The 22,763-nt window shown below is 43.2% G+C and overlaps 1 protein-coding gene across 4 annotated transcripts in view; it reads right to left on the minus strand.

Moving 5' to 3' along the window:
* ACSL4 (acyl-CoA synthetase long chain family member 4) overlaps window positions 1-22,763 on the minus strand; it is a 76,608-nt gene that overhangs the window by 13,702 nt on the left and 40,143 nt on the right. For all 4 annotated transcript variants that reach the window (XM_043973904.1, XM_043973907.1, XM_043973906.1 and 1 more), the window contains 6 exons: window positions 15,484-15,593; window positions 14,444-14,582; window positions 10,257-10,407; window positions 9,942-10,065; window positions 4,107-4,178; window positions 1,008-1,147 (listed from right to left, as the gene is read on the minus strand). In XM_043973904.1, the coding sequence (XP_043829839.1) occupies window positions 1,008-1,147; window positions 4,107-4,178; window positions 9,942-10,065; window positions 10,257-10,407; window positions 14,444-14,582; window positions 15,484-15,593 (736 nt within the window). The remainder of the gene's footprint in view (window positions 1-1,007; window positions 1,148-4,106; window positions 4,179-9,941; window positions 10,066-10,256; window positions 10,408-14,443; window positions 14,583-15,483; window positions 15,594-22,763) is intronic.

The following is a 22,763-nucleotide window of genomic DNA, read 5'->3' on the forward strand; positions in this document are numbered from 1 at the left end:
TGTAACAGTCTTTGGCATTAAGCATTTATTATATTTATTTATTATATTATTGACCGTAAGTAAACCCAGCATACAATACCAGGGAGGGGGGCTGGGCAGAGAGTCCCAGGGTAAGGTAAAGACAGTATCTGGGAGAGGCACAGCAAGAAGAGAAGAGAGTGACTCCTCTCTCCAAGGATTTTTATCCTCTCTCAGGTAGGGGCAAGTCACTATACATTGATCCAAGCCAATTGGCATTCAAATCCATTGATTGGCATGTGTTTAGGGGTTGCAGAGGTGAGTTAACTTCCTTTAGGTAGTCAGGAAGGTCAATCTACATTTCTTTTGAATTTCTACTGACTATGGGAAACCAGCCAAAGTTCCTGTGTGTGTGTGTGTGGGGGGCCTCTCTGGATCCCCCCAAAATTCCATTAATATTTTCTCATTCTGGCTTATGAGCAGCCTTAAAATTCATCCATTACTGTAAGAAACTGAAAATTTGATCCCAAACTGTTGGTATGTTGTAATGTTTGTTATCTGACCAGTCAAAGAATTATAATAATTTCACACTAGGAAGTAGCTAAAAAAGGCCCATCAATGATATTAATTCCCAAAATAAAGTTGGTTTGCTCCTTCTGCCTGAGAACTCTGGATCAGGATATAGTGCTAGAAGAGAACTTGGGGTTCACCAGGTGTAGCCCTCTTATTTGATAGGTGAAGAAAATAAAGTTCCCAAAAGGGAGGGTGGTTGGCCAACTAGCATACATCCAAATCCAGGGCACCCTTTCCACTACACCACAATAAGCTTTGAAAAAACAAGGTTTCGGGGGCAGCTAGGTGGCGATGCAGTGGATAAAGCACCAGCCCTAGATTCAGGAAGACCTGAGTTCAAATCCAGCCTCAGACACTTGACACTTCCTAGCTGTGTGACCCTGGGCAACTCACTTAATCCTCATTGCCCCACCAAAAAAGGAAATACAAGGTTTCTCAAGATGACTTATAATATGGGAAGCAAGAAATGTACTTACAAATTGCACAGAGGGGCATCATATCCTTTTTTTATCTGTTCCAGCTTGTAGTCATACCCTATCTTGAAGAGAGTTTTCTGAAAATAGTTCATCTCCTGGACCTTGCTCATAACATTCTTATAAATTCTATCCATGATTTCCTAAAGGTAAAGAGAAAATTAAAATGACTTCTATGCAACAAACACACACATTTCACTGAAGACAGTTTGTTGACAACATTTGTTGGTGAAAATTTTTGGCATATCATACTAACCCTAACCCTAATTAATTTTAGGGGCATTGTTCAATTATAGGTAATAATTAACAGTTTTAAAATGCAGCTAGGTGGTACAATGGATAAAGCAGGGGCCCTGGATTCAGAAGGATCCGAGTTCAAATGCAGCCTCAGACACTTGACACTAGCTGTGTGACTATGGCCAAGTCACTTAACCCCAATTGCCTCACCAAAAAAGAAATAAAAAAATACATAGGGACACAAGAAAGGAAAGAAGGAAGGAAGGAAAGACGGAAAGAAAAAAGGAAGGAAGGAAAGACGGAAAGAAAGAAGGAAGGAAGGAAGGAAAGAAGGAAAGGAAAGAAACAAAGAAACAAAGAAAGAAAATGCCCAGGATTCTCTGCAGCAAAGGCCAGCTAGCACAGCAGACCCCAGAGAATCTTAGGAGTGAACCTGCGCTGGCAGGTGCTAAAGGTTAGTTGGTGCTTTGTCAGTGGGCCAAGGTAGAGAACTCTGAGGGCTTTCACATGTCCTAGTGAGGTGCCCTAAGAATAAGGTCACAGCTTTATAGCCACTGTCAACAGTTGTTGCCATAAAAAGAGACCTTTCATTTCCTCATCTGAATTTAAATATATTCTTCGGCTAACCAGTTTTAAACATTCCTCAAGTTCCAAATATCAATGGCAACATCAGTCACCCATATTTGAAAGGTTGGGGATTTCTTAGACCATTCTTTCTTCCTCAGTTTTCACATCCAATCCAGCTGCCAAGTCTAATGGCCTTTTCTCATTTCTCCTCCTCCTTGACCTCTCCCCTCTGCAGAATTTTAAACTCTCTCCTTCTCTGGGTTTTCTTGATTCTGCTCTCTCTTCCTTCATCTATCTTTCTGCTCCTTCTTAGTGGATAGAGCACCAGCCTGGATTCAGGAGGACCTGAGTTCAAATCTGGCCTCAGACACTAGACACTAGCTGTGTGACCCTGGGCAAGTCACTTAACCCTCACTGCCCCACCCCACCCCACCCCCAAAATATTCACTGGCTTTAGTCTGAATCCTCATTTAGTGAGAATAAGATTGTATGTATTTTTCCCCTAGGAGAGAAAAGCAACTTGGAAAATAAAATTATATCTGATACAGATTGTGGCCGAGAACCATATTTACTTTTGCAGGCTGAAGACTTTCACACTTCAATTCCCTAGGCAAGAGATGTGAATGTTAAACACCTCTAAATAGATCTTCTGACACATTATATAAATGCAAGTTATTATCAGAGAGGTTAAAAAGGCCCATAAGAACAAATCCAGAACTTAGGGTTGGGAGGCTCAGGGCCCTGGTACTCTGTTGCCAGTCATGAGCCCTCTCCAAACCTCAGTTTCTTCAGCTGCAAAATGGGCAGAGTAACCTTTGCACTACTGACTACACAAGTTCTTTGTAAAGCTGAGAAAGCACAATAAGCATGTGTGCCTTTTTATCATTACATGGAGAGAAAGCTCCCACCACATGAAACAGTTTTATAATCTACCTTGGAGTAGTTTTGTCACCTAAAATTTGGAAGACCACAAATCGCACTGATTTCTTAGAACGGTAGATAAAGGTTTTAATTTTCTTAAGATTTACCCTATGACGAAATGGATATTGTAAGAAATATGGAAAAAGTTGTAGAAGATCAGTAGTTCATCATCCAAGAAACATATATGCAAATATATGTTCTGCCAGAGGCAGAACAGACTTGGTCCAATTTTCGTTTTAGCAAAGTCAAATTGGCAAAGATCTTACTAGCTAGTGGTTTCACCTATGTTCAAAATCATTTCCAAATTTTTGTCTCCAAAAGGCTAGAAGTCAGCATTCCCCCCCCCTTGGGGAGAACAGTAACATGGAAAAGAAGAATTCTGAATACCTGGGCTGCTCAAACTACATTCCCTCTTGTCAGGGATCATTTAGGCTAATAATGTATTGCCAAGGGGCAGCTAGGTGGCGCAGTGGATAGAGCACCAGCCCTGGATTCAGGAGGACCTGAGTTCAAATCCAGCCTCAGACACTTACTAGCTGTGTGACCCTGGGGCAAGTCAGTCAGGCCAGTGTCAGGAGACCTGGGCTCTACTTCCGGCTGTGTGACTCTCAGAAAACCATTTCACTTATTTGGATCTCAGTTTCCTCATTTGTAAAATGAGGCTGGGGCTAGGTGAAAGCTTGAGCTTGGAGAGGCCTCCAAGGTCCAATTCCTGTCAATGCCTTCTGCCCTATCCCCAACAGGTCCATGGTTACTTCGGCAAAGTCCCCTCACTGGGTTGTCTAGTTTTCAGGTACATAGTTAGGAAACGGTCGTTTTCCTTTTCTCAGATGTGTAAATGACTTTAACCCACTCAACTGAGAAACTTACTTTTCTTTTTTTTTTTTTTTTGCCGGGCAATGAGGGTTAAGTGACTTGCCCAGGGTCACACAGCTAGTAAGTGTCTAAGGCCGGATTTGAACTCAGGTCCTCCTGAATCCAGGGCTGATGCTTTATCCATTGCGCCACCTAGCTGCCCAAAACTTATTTTTTCTCAGGCACTGAATAAAAAGCCAAGTTATGGAAATGGTCAAAACAGGGAGTGTTCTTTAAAAAAAGAAAAAAAAGGCATGTGGTCCCTACATTGCAAATAAATCCATGATCAAAACTGCCATGTATTGGAAATTCTATTTGATTTGAGGTCAGAAGACCTGGGTTTCAGCCCAGCTTGACACCTGCACTGGCTGGGTGGTCTTGGGAAAGTCAATACCACTTTGATGGTCTAGTTTCCTGTCTGCTGCACAGGCCATTGTGAAGAAAGTGCTCTGTAAATCTGAAGTGCTACAGAAATGTGAACCATTCTTATATTATTCATTGCTGAGATTATCCTCTACTTACCGGTACGGCGGCCATGAGTGTAGGCTTCAGAACACTGCAATCACCTTTGCTTCCTTTCTTAATTTTACTGGACTATAACAAAGAAAAAGTTCAACACGTTAGGCACTGTCTTAGGGGAAAAGCGGTAAAGTGTCATTCAAGTATTACCTCAGAGCCTGATGCACAAGAGCTACAAGTCCGAATCTGTTACCATACTAGTTCTATGGGATTTCTCAGCATCCACGAGACTTTCCCATAAAAATCCTCCAGAGAATCCAAAGCCTTATAAGCTAATGTTCCCCAAGTTTCTGTCCTAGGCTCCCTATTACATCTAGGATCAAATACAAACTCTTTTATTTGGCATTTAAAGCCCCTATCAAACAGTCCACCTTCCTAAGTCCATCCATTACTACCCCTTCATACACTTGGTTTCCCAGCCAACCTGGCCTTTCCTGCTCTTCCTCACATACAATACTCCATCCTCCATCCCCTGTGTCTTTGCACAGGCCTGAGGAATGTACTCCCTTCAGTCTTCCTTGTCTCAGAATCACTAGCTTCCTTTCAAGTGTAGGTCATAAAACATCTCCATACTCAACCTCCCAACATCCAGTGCTCCTCATCCAATAGAATGTAAGCTCCTTGAGGGCAGAGAATATTTCCATTTTTTTTGAATCCTTGGCACAGTGCCTGACACAGAAGTGCTTTAAAAATCTGCACTGAGTAGTATACATGAAGATTTTCCAACAATAGCCCCCATTTTGTCTCCTAGAACAGCATGCTTGGGATTCTCTGAACAACTCACAAGTGCACAGATAACAAAGGCTATCCATTAGTCTTTACGCTACTACTGGTCTACCTCTGATTCTTATTTGCTAAGTGCCCTTTAATGATGATGGCTTTGACTTGTCTTCTTGGGAAGAAGTCATTACTGATAACATATCTACCCACCATGCATCTTATCACTGTCCTTCACATTATTTGTAGTTTACTTTTTTGAGAACATAGCACTCCCTGATTTAAGGCCACCTAGCATCAATGGAAACCCACAGGTTTTAAAGTGTACCTGATTATAGAAAATTATATCCAAAAGCACATCTATCCCTTCTAATGTTTTCATGAAGAACACCCCCTCAACACATATAAACTATCCCACTGGGGTGCTATTAGTGTGAAAATCCTGGGAATTTTTAAGAGGGCAAATATTTAAAACCCAGTCATAAAAAATTGTATTCATCAAGCTTAAAATTAATTTTTCAACGAACAAGTAAACTTTAAAAATGAGATGCAATATGCCAAATGTCTTGAGATATTACATGCAGAATTTATATAGTTTAGGAAAAAAGGCACTTAGACTGGTAGTTGAGAACCTCGTTTTCCATTGTGTTTTTGTGTGGAAGGCTCACCTGTGATCTCTGATTTCTTCCGAAATCTCCCCTTTTTGAAATAGCCTAACAACCTATCCCTTCTGCAGAGATTCTTGTAACGATTGGAATGACGCCACCTGCTGGAGACTTACTGTAGAAGAGTTCCGCTCATGAAGCAAAGGTCTTTGAGGGCAAGACCAGGAGTCTTTTCTTTGGCGTCATGAAGTGACGCTGGCTAGTGGGAGGAAGAAGGAAGAGACTGGCGGCTCGGTCTCACTCTCTTTCCTGAGGACGCTGGTGGAGAGCGGAGCTAGAAATGTGCTCTCCCTTTAATAGATAGGAATCTAGGCCTTTCTCTCTCTCTTTACCAAATTCTTATTCTCCTTAATAAATGCTTAAAAGTCTAACTCTTGCTAAAGCTTATAATTTATTGGCGACCACTCATTGGATATTTTAGACAGTTTAGCTAGAATTTTAGCCCTTAACATTCTATTACTCCACACCTTGAGTACTATTACCATTACTTTATCATGTGATACAACCAACTATCCTGTTGTAGGACCTGAGTTCAAATTTGGTACTTCCATGACTGTTGCTAATAGAAACCCAAATAGCTATGTTCCATTTCTCTCGTTTGTTACCATCTCCAAATAATCTCAGGCAAATCAGGCTTAGCTGCCTTTCAAGTTTGCCTGTCATCAAGAAGCTTGTTATTCTGCAGATTTGGATTTCTCCCAGCTTAAACCGTATCTAATAAGGGAAACAGGAAATCCAGGCAGGCAGGCTCCTTTCAAGGCCTGATGTTTCAAGAAGCTTTGCTCATGGAAGATGTTGCGACTCTTGGGCTACTCTGATTCTGTCTAGCTTCAGAATGATGGTGTTCAATAAGGGAGGGGGGAGAAGGGAGAAAAAGAGATGAATGTAAGAAAATGTGAAGACTCAGGCTTCTAAGAGAAAAGGATGGCTCCTCGTCTACCTCCTCCCCAGAGCCTCAGGACTGTTGTTGAGCAGCAGCAGCTGCTGCTGACAGTGACTGGGGGGTGGGGGGAGAGCTCCAGCTTCTTGTCAGCTGTCAGGCAGGCACACCCCACCCCCCTGGTTCTGTTGTTCTGCCAAGTACTCTCACTAGATTTTTTCATCTTATTTACTTTTGCAGCTGTTAAGGCAGCACATACCAAAAAAGGAAGGTCAGCCCTAGTAACTTACTTCTTAAGGGTGGTTTGGGGGTGGGGAAGGGGAAGCTGCCCCCATGGTCTTACTTCCTGTGGAGAACTTGGGGTTTCTAAAAGGATTAGGGATTCATTATAGTACAGTTAACCAATAAGACAAGTCCTAAATCCCTTAAAGCCTTCTAACAGGCTTCTACTGTCAGACTTAAATTACTGAATGGAAAAAGCCAGGCCATCAACAATCTCAGATTTCTTTTGGCTTCTCCAGACTGGAGCTATTGTTTCCAGGAAGGAACAGAAGAAATAGGTTGCTTGTGGCTGGTTTCCAAACTTCCTATGAGGGAAAACCTTACACTATGAGCCTACTGCAAAATGTTTGTCCCCTTTGAGTAACTCTAAAACATTATAGGCATTTCCCCTTTACATGCAGTTGACAACTGACAATTAAAACTGAGAAGAATTTTAATAACAAAAAAAAAAAAATAAGAAAACATCCAGTCATTGACAACTTTGCTCCCAGACTTTAGTTTCACCAGATGAAGTTAAGTTTTGTTTGATAATTTACTTAATGAAACTAATCTGTCTGGTTCTTCATTAATATTGGAACTGGTTTTGAATTTGATCTTGTCACTTAATAATGCATCCAACAATATATGCCCTATAAGTTAGGGTAGTTCCTAACTTAAATACGTGTTAATTCAAAGTCACAACACATTCCACATAGCAGCACCTTTAGCAAGACAGGTTAGACACCTTGGCTATCTCTCAGAAGTCTATACAGAACCCATAATGTAACCTGCACCCCAATTCCTTAAGGTCCTAGTTTTTTGTCAACATGGGTACCTTCCTCACCGACTGTAACCCTTCTGTAACCTTTTTATAAGGGGATGGTCATCAAGAGTTGTTGGTTCAGGGGGCGGCTAGGTGGCACAGTGGATAAAGCACCGGCCCTGGATTCAGGAGTACCCGAGTTCAAATCCGACCTCAGACACTTGACACTTACCAGCTGTGTGACCCTGGGCAAGTCACTTAACCCCCATTGCCCCGTGTAAAAAAAAAAAAAAAAGTTGTTGGTTCAAAAATGTGTTACCCGAAGATGGTGGAGGAAAGGCAGTGAGCTCTCAAATGCATGACACGATTGCTCAAAAAAAAAAAAAAAAAACATCAAAATAATGCCATAGGACAATTCCTGGAGCAGCAAAATCCACAGAAGAATGTGCCAAAATCATCTTCTAACCAAAAAACGGCTTTGGAAGGTCAGAAGGAGGGAGCTGCTGTGCTGAGATGGAAGTGGAGCCCAACCCCAGTCCATTCCCAAGAAGGCCTCACCAAAGAAGGAGACCCCCAGAGCCTCTGAATCAGCTGAAGTGCCAGTGTCCTCTGGAACTGGAATTAAGCTCATAGTCTGGTGAGAGGGCTGAAGCCTTGGCAGGGGGAGATGACAGGGGTCTCTGCTGGTGCTGAGGCAGAACTTGGGTTTTTCACCCCTGCTGGGAACCAGGAGGTAGGCTTGAGTAGCAGTGACCCAGGTGGGGGAGGGGCACAGGCTCCTTGGAGCTGACAACCACAACACACAAAGCCGGATGATTAGCAAGTTGGTCTGGGGTCATCTACTTCTGAAGCTTGGGATACTGAAGCCTGGAAACAGTGCCCCACTTTAAAAAAAGAAAAGGGGAAGACCATAGAAAGTTTCTTCAGTGACAAGGAAGACCGAGGTACACCCACAAAGGAAGATGTCAACGTCAGGGCCTCTGTATCTAAAGCTTCCAAGAAAAATACGAATTGGTCTCAGGCCATAGAGGTGCTCAAAAAGGACTTTGAAGTTAAAGTTAGAAAGGTAGGAGAAAAATGAAAAGAAATTTTCCAAGAAATTTTCAGCGAAATTTGCCCTGATATTCTAGAAGCAGAATGTAAAATAGAAATTGAAAGAACACAGCGATCACCTCCAGAAAGAGAGCCCAAAAGGAGAATATTATAGCCAAATTCCAGAGCTCTCAGGTCAAGGAGAAAATATTGCAAGCTGCCACAAAGAAGAATTCAAGTACTGTGGAGCCCCAGTCAGGATAGCACAAGATCTAGCAGCTTCTACAGTAAAGGACTGGAGGGCATGGAATATGATATTCCAGAGGGCAAAAGAATTGGGATTACAAAGATGTAGTAGAAAAGGGGGCAGCTAGGTGGTGTAGTGGATAAAGCACTGGCCTTGGATTCAGGAGGACCTGAGTTCAAATCCAGCCTCAGATATTTGACATTTACTAGCTGTGTGACTCTGGGCAAGTCACTTAACCCTCAGTCCCGCTCATCCCCCTCCTCCCCCCACAGAAAAAGATGTAGTGGAAAATAGTTGGAAGGAACCATGATCATTTGTTTTTTTTTGTTTTGTTTTGTTTTAAAATTTTATTTATTTATTTTGCGGGGCAATGGGGGTTAAGTGACTTGCCCAGGGTCACACAGGTAGTAAGTGTTAAGTGTCTGAGGCCGGATTTGAACTCAGGTACTCCTGAGTCCAGGGCCGGTGCTTTATCCACTGTGCCACCTAGCCGCCCCCAACCATGATCATTTGTAAAGCAGAACTTTCTAGTTGTGGGCTAAAAATTCCATTCTTCCTCTTCAGTTCTTTCTGGATTTCTGATTAATACTATTCTATGGCAATACTTAACCCTAATTGCCTCACTAAAGAAAGAAAGAAACAAAGAAAGAAAGAAACTGATGAATCAAGGCAGCTAAGTGGTGCAGTGGATAGAGCACTGGCCCTGGAATCAGGAGGACCTGAGTTCAAATCTAGCCTCACATACTTACTAGCTGTGTGACCCTGAGCAAGTCACTTAACCCCAATTGCCTAAAATAAATAAAAAACTGATGAACCAATCCCCTTAGGTAGTTGGGGTCAACAGTTCTTTTGGGAAGATAAAGTAGCAATTGCAAGTTAGGAGCTGCCCTTGTGGGTAGGTGTTTTAAGGGGATGGAGGAGGCACGTGGGAATGAATTGCTCCATCTCTGTTCCACAAGCTTCTTCAGGAGTCTTGAAATGACACAAAGATGGGAACAAAGCCCTATGTGTGTCCAGGGGAGAAATACCTGGAAAAGTCCGACTTGTTTCTAGTCTTGGTTATTCAGAGAAAGAAAAGCAAAGTAATTATTAGTGTGAAATAATTCCAACATTCACAATCCATCATCATACAACAGCACAGACCACAATACTCAGGACTAGTTGGGTCAGAGGAAGTTGTTGAACTAAAGTATCTATTGCTTTCCAGTAACGTGTTATTAGGAAAACAAACCAGCTCAGGATAATTAAGTCAATGAACTGAAAGCTTGGTCACCTGATCCGACAAAGTAAGAGGAGAAGAGTATCCAATCCGGCAGCCATAGGTAAAGCATGATATTTCTGCTGTCAATTCTAACACGTGAGCCAAAGGCAAGTAGCCGATGTAGGTGTCCTTTGGTCTGAAAAAGGGAGAAATGACCTGAATTAAAATTATTTTCAAGGCATTTCAAATTAGAAAAGAAACTAAAATTTCATTATATTCTGATATATTAAGTCATCAAATGATTGTGAAACCACCTCTAAAGCAGCAGGTCCAGTAAACAACAAGCAGAAACTCTTGAGCACACAGAGAAAGCTGAAGAGTCCTTACCCCAGCCCAGGAATCCTTTCACATTGGCCTGTCATTCCAGCGATCAGGTTGCTGTGATGCATCATCACTCCTTTGGGCCTGCCCGTGGAGCCGCTGGTATACATGACGATAGCCAGGTCAGAGGGAGTTGGTCTCATTGGCAGAATGTTTGCTATGAAGAGAGAAAAAGCACACTCTCTTCAGCTGAAACAAATTATCATGTTAAAGGCAACAGGAGGAAACAGGCAGATGAGACTCCAGTTCAAGGCCCAGACCAGTCCCAACTCTACCACATGATACCCATTGTAAGGTACTTGGCAACCCACAAAGGTCAGATCCTCCCTTTCTTTAGAGAGGACCGAGAAAGGACTGGATACATGAACGTTTCTTCTGGCTGGGTTTATAATCTGGGACAATTGGCTTTTTTCTTCTGTTCTCCTCTTTCCCCAACAATCATTTTCACCATGCTGCACAAGACCACAGCAAACAACCACCAGCAGCACAGAACCAAAACCCAGGACTAACCGATGGGGCACAGTCTCGGGGTTGGAGGTTTAAAAAAAAAAAAGCTGTACAAGGTAGGCCCAAGTGACTTCCCACTGAACTACCGGAGGCCTCCCTCCTTAGGCCTAGATAGGCAGCTAGGCTAACTTAATGAGCACCAGCTAGATTGATGTCCTACCCAAAACAAAAAGATCCCCAAGTGTGCCAAGCAAAATAGTTCCTGGTACCTCAACAATAGAAAATAAGTGCATTTAACTCAGTTTCCCTTCCAATCAGGGGTCTTCAAGCAGGGGTTGACAATATTCATTGCATTATCCTCTGGAAAGAACTTGGAAAAGTGTAAAGGCTACTGTAAAACGCATTACACAACACAGAGTTATATAATACGTATTTAGTTTCTATATAACATTTATATGTTAGGCCTTACTGGCTTGGTAGTACAAATTCCAGGAGATGGCATGGCACACAGTAGGCTCTTAATCCTTGTAAGATTTAATTAATTACAACAAGTAGGGAAGCTAAGGTAAATTAAGACTATGAGAACAGAAGAGAGGTGGCATCCCACCGGCTAATCAGGAAACGCCTTTCTGCTACCTCGTTTGCTTGAGACCTTTCCCAGGAAGACAGCTTGTGGTAGGAACCTATTTGGTGCCTATTCAAGTCAGCTGAGCAAGCTGCTGTAGGGAATCCCCAAAAAATGAGGCCTTCTTCAGGGAGGAGCTTCACCAACCACTGCTCACCAAGCAGGCCAGCCCCAAGAGCAGCTAGGGCAGAGGCTCTTGTTTCCAGCCTGTCTGGGAGGCAAGGGAAATCTGGCGGTCAGCCTCAGAGAATGAGAAAAGGCAATGCCGAATGAATGGGGAGCCAGCAGGCTATGATATGTTCTACTAGAGCCTAGACTACCACCATATGGGGGGAGGGGGAAATGGAGCCTATACCCTAGACTTGGGGGAAAGCAGATTTCAAAATGATGAAAGGGTTGGGATTCTGAGGCCTAGACTTCTGCAGAAGATGGCAGCCCAAGAGGTATGAGGGGGTGTCAGGAATGAAATTCTGAAAACATCAGAAGAAACAATTCTGATTGAGAGGAAGAGAAACCAGTGTGGCTACCCAGAGCACTTCACATCCAAGTTGGATTTGAAAAAGGCATATATTAGAGGGAGAAAGAGGGAGAGAGAAGGACAGCTAAGCAGAGATGAGTGGTATGGGCCAGTAAGAGTATCCCTGTGTGATCCTGGACAAGTCACTTAACCCCCATTTCCCCGACCGTACCCCCACCAAAAAGAGTATCCAAGGAGCCAGGGCTGGCAACAAATGTCATGGGGCACAAAAAGAATGGGGGGGGGGGAGAAGGAGTGAGCTCAAAGAAGGAAGAGAACAGCTTCTGAAGATATATGAATCAATGATAGTGACAAAGATGGCTAAACTCTTCAACTCGATCGTACTTCTGTTTTCTCTACCAGGAAAAAAGGACAGAACAAAAATAGTTAAACCAAGATATGAGAAGATGAGAGAAGCTAGCTGCCCTCAGTGATTTCAAGTTGCCTGGCCTAAGACAACTTACATCCTAGGTACTGAGATGTGATTGGTGAGCTATTTTTTGTGATTTGGAGGGAAAGATCAGAGGCAACAGAGGTACCACAGGAATGGGGGGGGAAGAGAAAATGCCCTAATTACCTAAAAAAAAGGGGGGGGATTTATTGTTCTGCACACTGGTGGCCAGTGAGCTTGGCTTCTATACCTGGCAAAAATTCTAGAATGTTATTTCAAAGGATAACGACCATTTAGAAAAGGAAGCCAGCCAGGCTTCATGGAGACCAGATTGTGGCAAACTAACAATTTCCTTCTTTTCTGTCAACCCTGACAAAAGGGAATAATATGGACACAGTACATCTGGATTTCAACAAGAAGATGGAGAGATGTGGGCTATAAGAGAGCACAGTTGGGTGGCTTTGGAAATGGTTGAATGACCAGGCCCCCAAACGGTAGTTGTGCTAACTGCCTTCAAATACTGAAAGAATTGTTACGGTGGGGAGAGATTAGACCTGCTTGAGTCTGGATGACCCAAGACCAACAAGTTGAAGAAGTTGCAGGTTGGGAGATAGGTTGGAGCTATCCAAAAAGAATGGGCAGCCTCGGAAGGTACTGGGAAAGCTCCTGCTTGGATATTGGCTGGGCTAGGTGACTTCCAAGTTCCTTCCAATCAATATTACAGCTCTTCTTTGATGAGATCACCAGCTACTTGAACTTTCTGGTTCTAAATGAATCTGGGGTCCTATTGAGGATGGCTCCCCCACCCCCTGCTGAGCTCAACTGTCTGTTGCCAAGGAATCCTGGGCCATTTGGCTTTTGCCCATGCAAGTAATATATGCCATATATTAACCAAGCTTTTACTTTTAAATCTTGTGGTATTTTCCATCAAAGGAAGGGGGAAAAAACAGGAAAACCTAATCTCCTTCCAGTCAGAGATAAGAAAGGCAAAAGTGGTTCAGTCCTGTGTACTTGTTTCACATTAGTAGCAGAGCAAGTCCTGGCATGAAATGTGACGATTATTCAGGCCTAAGCCTTCTGAAAAATTCCCACTGTAAAAGCAGTCAGAAACTCCAGTTTGGTGGAACTGGTTTTTTTTCCCTCCTGTTTCTTTCTTTTTTCATTATACACCAGGAAAGACAAAAACAAAAGATCGATTTTTTTTAATAAAGGGAAAAAGTCAACATTGTTACTTGAGGTTAGTTAACAAAAATGTTATTTATCAAGCATGGGTGAGGGTGGGGGTGGGGAGTTTGCCAAGTGGGTAAAGGGCCTGGAAGAAGCAACTTTTATCTTCACCTGATAAAGAATGGGTACTGAAGTTCATGAGCAACTATTCTAAAGTCCCAACTGGTTTTTTTTTCTTCCTGTTTTATTCTTTTTCCTTCCTATTTTAAGGGCAGTTATCTTTTGTGAAAGAAAACCAATAATTTCCACAAACGTAGTCTTATTTGCATTACAATAATTTAAAAAAAAATTTTTTTAGTGAGGCAGTTGGAGTTAAGTGACTTGCCCAGGGTCACACAGCTACTAAGTGTTAAGTGTCTTAGGCCAGATTTGAACTCAGGTCCTCTTGACTTCAGGGCCGGTGCTCTATCGACTGTGCTACCTAGCTGCCCCAGTTCCTCCCTTTTTAAAAATTATTGTAATGGGGGCAGCTGGTGGCACAGTGGATAGAGCACCGGCCCTGAAGTCAAGAGGACCTGAGTTCAAATCTGGCCTAAGACACTTAACACTTAGTAGCTGTGTGACCCTGGGCAAGTCATTTAACTCCAACCGCCTCACCAAAAAAAAAAAAAAAAAAAAAAGGGAACTGTCCGTCAACGATCCAAGACAATTCCAAAGGACTCATGATGAAAGACTGCTTCTCCACCTCCAGAGAGAACTGATGGACTCTAAGAGTGAAGTCTAATCTTTAGTTTCTTGCTTTTTTTCTGCAATATGTCTTACATGATTTCACATGTATAATTGATATCATATTGCTTGCCTTCTCAGGAGGTAGGGGAGGAGGTGGGAAGTAGGGAGAGAATCTGGAACTCACAATTTAAAAGAATGTTAAGGGGAGGGGAAAAAAATCCAATCATCAGCTTAAAGTCAGGCTATTTTCTGTGTATTTGATTGAAATAGGCTGTTAAAAAAGCTCCATTAACTAGATTTTAAAGAGACTTACTTACCATTCTCTGGCTTGGATCCTAATTCTTCCACTGAATGCATGCTATGAATCTCAAATCCTTTGGGGTATTCTGATTTATCAACAGATTTATTGCCCACATAGATGATATGCTGAACACAGTTGATGTCTACCAGTGCCGTCTATGAAATAGAAAGAAACCTTGGCCATTACTTTAGGTACAAGTCAAAATCCTGTCTCAGACGTTTATTAACTATGTGGCCCTAGACAAGTCACCCTCTATGAAGTTTCCCCCTCTATAAACTAAAATCCTCATTTGTAAAATGGGAATAATGAGAAGGTATGTAAAGTGTTTTGCAAACAAAGTCCCTGTTAGGTTAATGTCTATGAGCCTCAGTTTCCCCATCTGAAAATGGGGATGATAAAGAGATATGGTATGCAACGATCCCTGCATACACTGAAGCCTGTGAGTCACCACTTCTGTGACCTTGCACAAGTAATTTAACCTTTTGGCCTGTTTTCTTACCTGTCAAATGGGGGAGTTGGACTTCCTAGTTCTAAATCCATATATGGTCCTATGAATTGTACTAAATTATCATTAATTCTGCAATCTCAATGATGTGGCTGCGGGGCAGCTGGGTGGAGCACCAGCCCTGGAGTACCTGAGTTTGGGTCCAGTCTCAGAAACTTGACACTTGCTGGCTGTGTGACCTTGGGCAAGTCACTTAACCCCCATTGCCCCAAGCAAAAAAAAATACGGCTGCTTTCCTTCAATGCCATAAATCACAGCCCCTATGACTTACAAACAATTGATGATCTTTAAGAGCTGCTGGCACCCAAGACTTCAGTGTGATCACCCTGGTGATAAGCCTCTAGGCAGGCCAGTCTTTGAGCAACAGCCAGAGTGGACCCCAACATAAAGCTTTTCACATGGGTAGTAGATGCTGCCAGATTTGGGGTCACTGGCTCAGCCTTTGAGGATGCAGGATTGCTTTTCATTCAGAAGGCAGTGGAGTCAGGCTTCTGGGCAGGCAGATGATATTACCAGAAAACTGGGAAGGAATAAGTAGATTTCCCACTTACCTTAAGTTTATTTTCTAGAAGGTCAACACTAGTAATCAGATAGGATGCTTCAGATTCGTTCAGCCCATGGATTACGGCGTCTTTGCCAAGAGTTGCATATAGAGTTACAACTGACCAAAAAAAAAAAATAGGGGAAAACCAAATAATCAATAACTAGAAAGTGGCAGTCGTGTGGAGGGAGCTATTAATGTTAGACAAGAACTCTGCCTACTCTATGGCTTTGGCAATATTGTCTGATATAAGTCAACAGTTCAGAGAGAATCTTCCTATTGCCTGGGGTAGGTGGGGGGAGGGGGTAGATTAAGTCAGGTTTCTTAGAAGGTAGCCATGTGTATTGGGCTTTTAGAGGAAGACTAGGAATTCAAGAGGTCAGGTCTTTTCAAGTAAAGGCTTGGAATAACATGGGGAAGCTGAGACGCTCGACATTTGTTGGATATGTCTTTCTTGTCCACGGTATAACAGAAAGCACTAGATTTGCTATCAGAAGGGCGTGACTTATGTATTCAGGGACTTGCAAGTAAGATTCCAAAGTCACACGTCTGTACTGACTGGGTCTGCTACCCACTGTGCTACCTAGCTGCCCCAGTTCCTCCCTTTTTAAAAATTATTGTAATGGGGGCAGCTGGTGGCACAGTGGATAGAGCACCGGCCCTGAAGTCAAGAGGACCTGAGTTCAAATCTGGCCTAAGACACTTAACACTTAGTAGCTGTGTGACCCTGGGCAAGTCACTGCCTCAACTGGCTCTCGCTGCTACCTGGCAATCCTTTTACTCTGCCTTGATTGACTCTGTGTTCCCCAGAGCAGCTGTTCTAAGTTCTAAAGAGGCCAAGGGGCTCATGTTCTCTTCTTCCCCACTCTACATCTCAAAACCCCTCTATATAATCTCCAATTCTCTCCTCCATTGCACCAATATCTAAGGAAGAGGTGGGCCTTTATTATATTTTTTTATTTTTGTCCCTTTAATATAATAAAGGCACCCTGAGCAACTCACTTAACCCTCATTGCCCTGCAAAAACAAAACAAAACAATGCAAAAAAAAGAAAATAAGAAATGCCTTGCACAGCTCTCCCTCACTTAAATCCAATTCACTACAAGGAATGACATCAAGGTCTTCTTTGAGAATAAAGGACAGGGGGCAGCTAGGTGGGGTGCAGTGGATAGAGCACTGGCCCTGGAGTCAGGAGAACCTGAGTTCAAATCCAGCCTCAGACCCTTGATACTTACTAGCTGTGTGACCCTGGGCAAGTCACTTAACCCCAATTGCCTCAAAAAAAAAAAAAATAAAAACAAAGGCAACCCCTCTGGCTCATGCCTTTGGTCCCAACACCTCAAACATCCTCTGGAAGTTTGCCCCTTGGGCTGGAACACTTTAAGCATGCTTTGGAAGCTTGCCCCTATGGTCAGCTTCTCTCTCTCATCTTCAGTCTTTCTGATTGCCTGGCCTTTTCCTTGCTATTTACAACCATGCCCAGGTCTCCTCCATCCTCAGACTCTGCTGTCCCCTCACCCGTAGCATCTTCTATCTCTCCTCTATTTCACAGCCAAATTCACAGAAAAAGTTGCTTATTTATACTTATGGTCTCACTTCCTCATAGTCCACACCCCCTTTCTCAACCCCCCAGAAATCTGGCTTATAACCTCACCACTATTACTCTAACTACCCTCTCTAAGGTCAAATGTTCAATCCCATGACCTTTCCTCAGGTAGGCCTCTCTCTATAGCTCTCTGTAGCTCTCAATCGCCTACCCTCTCCCCCCATACCCTTTCCTCCCTGGGCTTTCTGTGAGTCTGTTCTCTGTTCTTTTTCTCTCCCTTTAGGCTTTCTTAATCTCCTACTCAGTAAATGTCTCTCAAGGCTTAGCCTTGGCCCCTTTCCTCTCATATGTATTTATTTTTGGTGGCGCAATTGGGGTTAACTGACTTGCCCAGGGTCACACAGCTAGTAAGTGTTAAGTGTCTGAGGTCAGATTTGAACTCAGGTCCTCCTGACTCCAGGGCCAGTGCTCTATCCACGGCGCCACCTAGCTGCCCTCATATGTATTTATACTGTGGATATATACACAAGACACATTTGTGTACATGTATGCATCTATACACATATACATATATAATTGTGTATATGTATGTGTATCTATAAAGTATCCCCTCTCTTGATGATCTCATTAGCACCCATAGGTTCATTCACCTCTAAGCAGAAAACTCTCAAATCTACATATATAGCCCTGACCTCATTCACAAATTCCAATTGCCTGCTGGACATCTCTACCAGAATGTCTCAGTATGTCAAATCAACATATCTAAAATGAGCTCATTATCTTCTACCTATGTTTGTCCCTCCTCCAAACTCCCCTATTTCTGTTCAAGAACCTAAGATTAATTTACTTAGCCAGGTTTGTAACATAATTCCTAACAAGGCTCATGGTCACTGAGTTGTCAAATCTTGTCAATTCTACACCCCCTGCCCCAGCATATTCTCCTGCATCTATCCCCTTCTCTCCACTCATAGTCGGAAAATTCTGGCCACCTAGGCTACTGCAATTGCCTGCTAACTGGTCACCCTACTTCCAGTTTCTGCTCTCCAAAATGGTTTTCACACTGATCGTGTTACTACTACAAAAATATGCTGCTTACTTTTACTGTCTCCCTAAGATCAGCATCTGTGTCATGTGCCTAAAACATACTTCCTCCTCACTTCTGCCTCCTTCAACATTCTGCTTGGGTATTGCTTCCTACATGATAGTACTTATCTGTGTATTATAGAGACACTCATCGCAAGGCAGTGGCTGCTTTTTCTATTGGCACTGGGTCCCCAGCCCATGGCACCATGCTTTGCACACAGGATGTTTTAATATGTGCTTGCTGAATTGGTGCTGAAGTCTCAGAAAGGACAATAACATTTAAAAAATGGAACTGCTTTTGTTGTTTCTCCTCAGAAGAATGCCCCTTCCCACCACCCTCCATCCCAGCCAACTAACAGGGACGGAATGCCAATGCCTAACTGGGAGATGATAGGCAATTATGTGAAAACAGCTAGCTCCTGTTTAAGCCACCCAGCCAGGGTGCCAAGAGCCACAAGGTATGACTGCTGAGCCACAGAGAGTGGGAGAGATACCATAGAATTAAGGCACATATTGCCCTTAATTTTCAAATGGGGGGGGGGGGGAGAGAAATGGAGCCTGTGGACTACAAGACAGTGAGTGACTGCTTCCTGACAAAACTCTGGAACATCTTATTGTTTTGCTTTGGGTTTTTTCAGGGCAATGAGGGTTAAGTGACTTGCCCAGGGTTGTAGTAAGGGTCAAGTGTTTGAGGCCAGATTTGAACTCAGGTCCTCCTGAACCTAGGGCCAGTGCTTTACCCACTGTGCCACCTAGATGCCACTGGAACATCTTAAAGGGAAGGTTAGTAAACCAACAACCAGGAAAAGAATGAGCATGGTTGAATCAAACACATGTCAGGACAGACTAACCCCCCTTCCTTTGTTGACAGATAATAGACTTTTTTTTTTTTTGCGGGGCAATGGGAGTTATGTGACTTGCCCAGGGTCACACAGCTAGTAAGTGTCAAGTGTCTGAGGCCGCATTTGAGCTCAGGTACTCCTGAATCCAGGGCCAGTGCTCTATCCACTGTGCCACCTAGCTGCCCCGATAATAGACTTTTAGATTGCAGGTCTGTTGGTTCAGCAGAACAATGTATGCGACAGACTCTCATGCTATACTAGCAGATGAGAGGAAATGCTGGCCAGAGTTCGAGTTCAGTGCATCCGAAACTGGTTGTGATGCCCCAGTCAGTGAAGAAAGCTAAGCTTTCAGTCATTTTCTTACTGAGGCCCAGTGCTGGACATTGAGAAAGGTGTGAGTGAGACAATGTGTGAGTGGCCCAAGGTTACCAGGGAGAACATGCATTCTGGGTGAGAGGTGGCATCCCAAAGGACTGTTTCAAGCAAGATGAAACTGAATAGAAGCCAATGGAGTTTTACACTTGGGTTCCAGATCACCTCTCCAACAAGCCAGAGGCATTGTGGCTAGACTAAGTTGGCGTTTTTATACAAGTGTGATATGGCAAGCCCCAAAAGCCTGTATTTGGCATGTCTAGCCCAGACAGGTCCCCACCCCCGTCCTTAGCCCTGGGCATGTGGCAAGTGGTATTCTGTTCAGAGGGCCACGTTGCAATAACAACCACCAGAAAAGAGTGTTGAGGATGGTGAAGGGCGCCTCATGTTTGAGCCATCTAAGGAATGGTTCAGGAAATAGAAGAATGGGCACACACTGTAGAGATGCAGATCTAGGAACTTCCTAATAATTAGAGCTGTCTAAAAGAGTGACACAGTGGACAGAGTGCTGGGCCCGGAATTGGAAAGACCCAAGTCCCTTCACTCTGTTTACCTCCATTTTCCTCATCTGTAAAATGAACTGGAGAAGAAAGGGGGTCACAAAGAGTTGGACATGACTGAAAAAGTCTTCAACAGAAGTCTTTCAGCAAAGACTATGATCCCTTGTCGGGTGGGATTCTCATTCATGTATATTCATACATAATAAGATGATCTCTGGGATCTCCCCTCCCTTCCCTCCCTCCCTCTCTCTCTCTCCCACCCTCCCCCCCCATTCCCCTTTCTGTGATTCTTCCTTCTCATTCATCTTCCTACATTCAGCCGATGGCCAAATCCTATTGATCTGAACTCCATGCTACCTCTTGCAGCCTTCCCCCTTCTATCCATTCACAGAACCACCTGACAATTATAATAGGCCCCTAAATGGTCTTCCTGCCAATCTTTCCTTCAAATAGCTGGCCAAAAAGAAGTTTCTGAATGCATGGACCAGTCCCCTGCTCAGATATCTTCAGTGGTGCCCTTTTCTTTCTTCACTAAGCATTCAGTGAATGCCTACTATATGACAGACACTGGGGATAAAGACAAAAACATTTCCAGTTCTCTAAGTGCTTTGAGATCTATTGGGGGGGGCAGGGGATGGGGGCAGAAAGCAACATATTCAGAAAAAATTCAGTGGGATGGGGCAAGAAAGGCCTTCTGAGCAGAGCTTTTTAAACTTTTTTCTTGGAGGGAAGCCAGGGACGATTCTAGTAGGTAGGTAGGAGTTAGAAAGGAGTGCATTTCCAGCCCAGAGCAAGACCTGGGCAAAGGCTGGGAGATGGGAGAGAGCTTCCTCATTTCTCTCCACATTCAAGTTGTAGTGGAATGCTCCATAAGAAAAGAGATGCCATTGGGTTCTCAAACACTATTGAGAGTGGACTGTAAGCTCTGGTATCAAGGCTGTAGTCAAAGAGGGGGCCTGTTGTCCCAGGCCCAATCTCACTTAAGATCGGAAAGCTTCAGCAGCAGCACCACAAAAAAGCAGCCACAAAACGGCCAAGATCACAACTCACAGAGAACATGAGGGACGTGGGGGGGGGGGGAGGGACAACTGGCAGCCATGGAGTAAGTGCCGGTGCCGCCACAGGTCTTTTGGAAGTAATTCATGATTATGATTAATTTATCAACCCTCAATTTCACTCATGAGGGAAACTGAGGGTTCACTGTACAAATGGCAGGAGCTTAGAATGTTTTAGAAACGATTATAGCCTTGTAAACTTATTTACTGCTTTCTATAATGGGAGGGGGGAAAGAAAGTTTCGTAATGGAGCTCCTGTGGGGACAGAGATGACCAGTTAGTAAGATTTGGGCTGGCCTTGTAGCTTAAGAGCAGGTCATTCACTGAGACAAGCACCCTTGCTGACAGTTACTACCTTTGTGCATCCAGAATCATAGAAATGCTAGCCTTACCCTTCAAATTCTCCCTACAGTCCCCATGTGTTACTTTCCCTCATCTCCTTCTCTACCCCTCCCTCTCCCTTTACATTTCTCCCCGTCTCTTTCCATCTCATTCTCTCTTCCCTCTTGCCTCCCTTCCTCCCTTTCCTTCTCTTCCCTGTGTCTTTCCATCCTTTCCTCCCCCCCATCTGCTCCCCTCTATTGTTGTACAAGAAATCCAGTTCTCGCCAGTGTCAGATGACTAAATACTACCAAAAGTTTCCAGGGAAACAGTTAACAATAGTAATCATGAAAAAGAGAAAAGGGGGGAAAATTGTACAAAAAAATATTTATAGCAACTCTTGGTGGAGGCAAAGAATTGAGAATCAAGGGAATGTCCATCATTGAGGAATGATGGAAAAAGCTGTTATATTATTGTAGTGGAATGGACTTGTGCTATAGGAAATGACAAACAGGATGATCCCCGAAAAACCTTGAAGACTAATGTATAGTGAAGTGAGCAGAGCTGGGAGGACATTGTGCATAGTGACAGCAGTATTGTTCAATGAGCAATTGTGAATGACTTAACTACTCTCAGCAGTACAATGATCCAAAACCATCCCAAGGAACTAATGAGGAAGCATACTCTGCAGCCCTATAGAAAGAACTGATAAGAAGAACACTTGTGGATTGTACATATATAACCTGATTGCAATCTTGTGGAGGGGGGAGGAAAGGGAGGGAGAAAAATTTGGAACTCTAAATCTTATGAAAATGAATGTTGAAAACTACCCTTACATGTAAATGGAAAATAAAATAAATGTTTGTTGAAAGAAAAAACAAATAAATAACAAAAGTTCCCAGTCATTTTCATTCTAGCTGAAGCCTGTGGGTTTGGCCCAGATGTGGGCTCCCCAGAGGGAAGCCCATTCTACTGTTAGCCCTACAGGTATTGATAGGATTCCTGGCCAATTCTGGTTCATGGATCCATTCCTTTTGGGAACTTAGTGGGGCTGTCTGACTCAGAAGTCAACTCTAATCATGGCAGGTATTAGAAATACCCAACACAGGTAGGGATTATTACTTTTCTGTAATATAAACTAGCTAATCACCAGAGAATCATTTTATTTCTTATATGAATTGTAAAAAGATATTTAACAGGGGGCAGCTAGGTGGCGCAGTGGATAAAGCACTGGCTTTGGATTCAGGAGGGCCTGAGTTCAAATCCAGCCTCAGCCACTTGCCATTTAACTAGCTATATGACCCTGGGCAAGTCACTTAACCCTCATTGCCCTGCAAAAACAAAACAAAACAAAAGAAAGAAAGAAAGATATTTAACGGTAACAATTTTTTTACAATTTCCTACCTAATACATTTCATGTCAATTCAAGTTTTATTACATGTGTAAGATACATGTATTATGAACCGTTGGGTGAATGCAAATCTTCTGAAAGATTCAAATAAAATCAACAAGTGCCTCCTTCTATGTGCCAGACACGGTATAAAATTATCCAGAGTAGTTAACAAAACAAA

This window comes from Dromiciops gliroides, chromosome X (assembly GCF_019393635.1).
Source record: "Dromiciops gliroides isolate mDroGli1 chromosome X, mDroGli1.pri, whole genome shotgun sequence".
Lineage (NCBI taxonomy): Eukaryota > Metazoa > Chordata > Mammalia > Microbiotheria > Microbiotheriidae > Dromiciops > Dromiciops gliroides.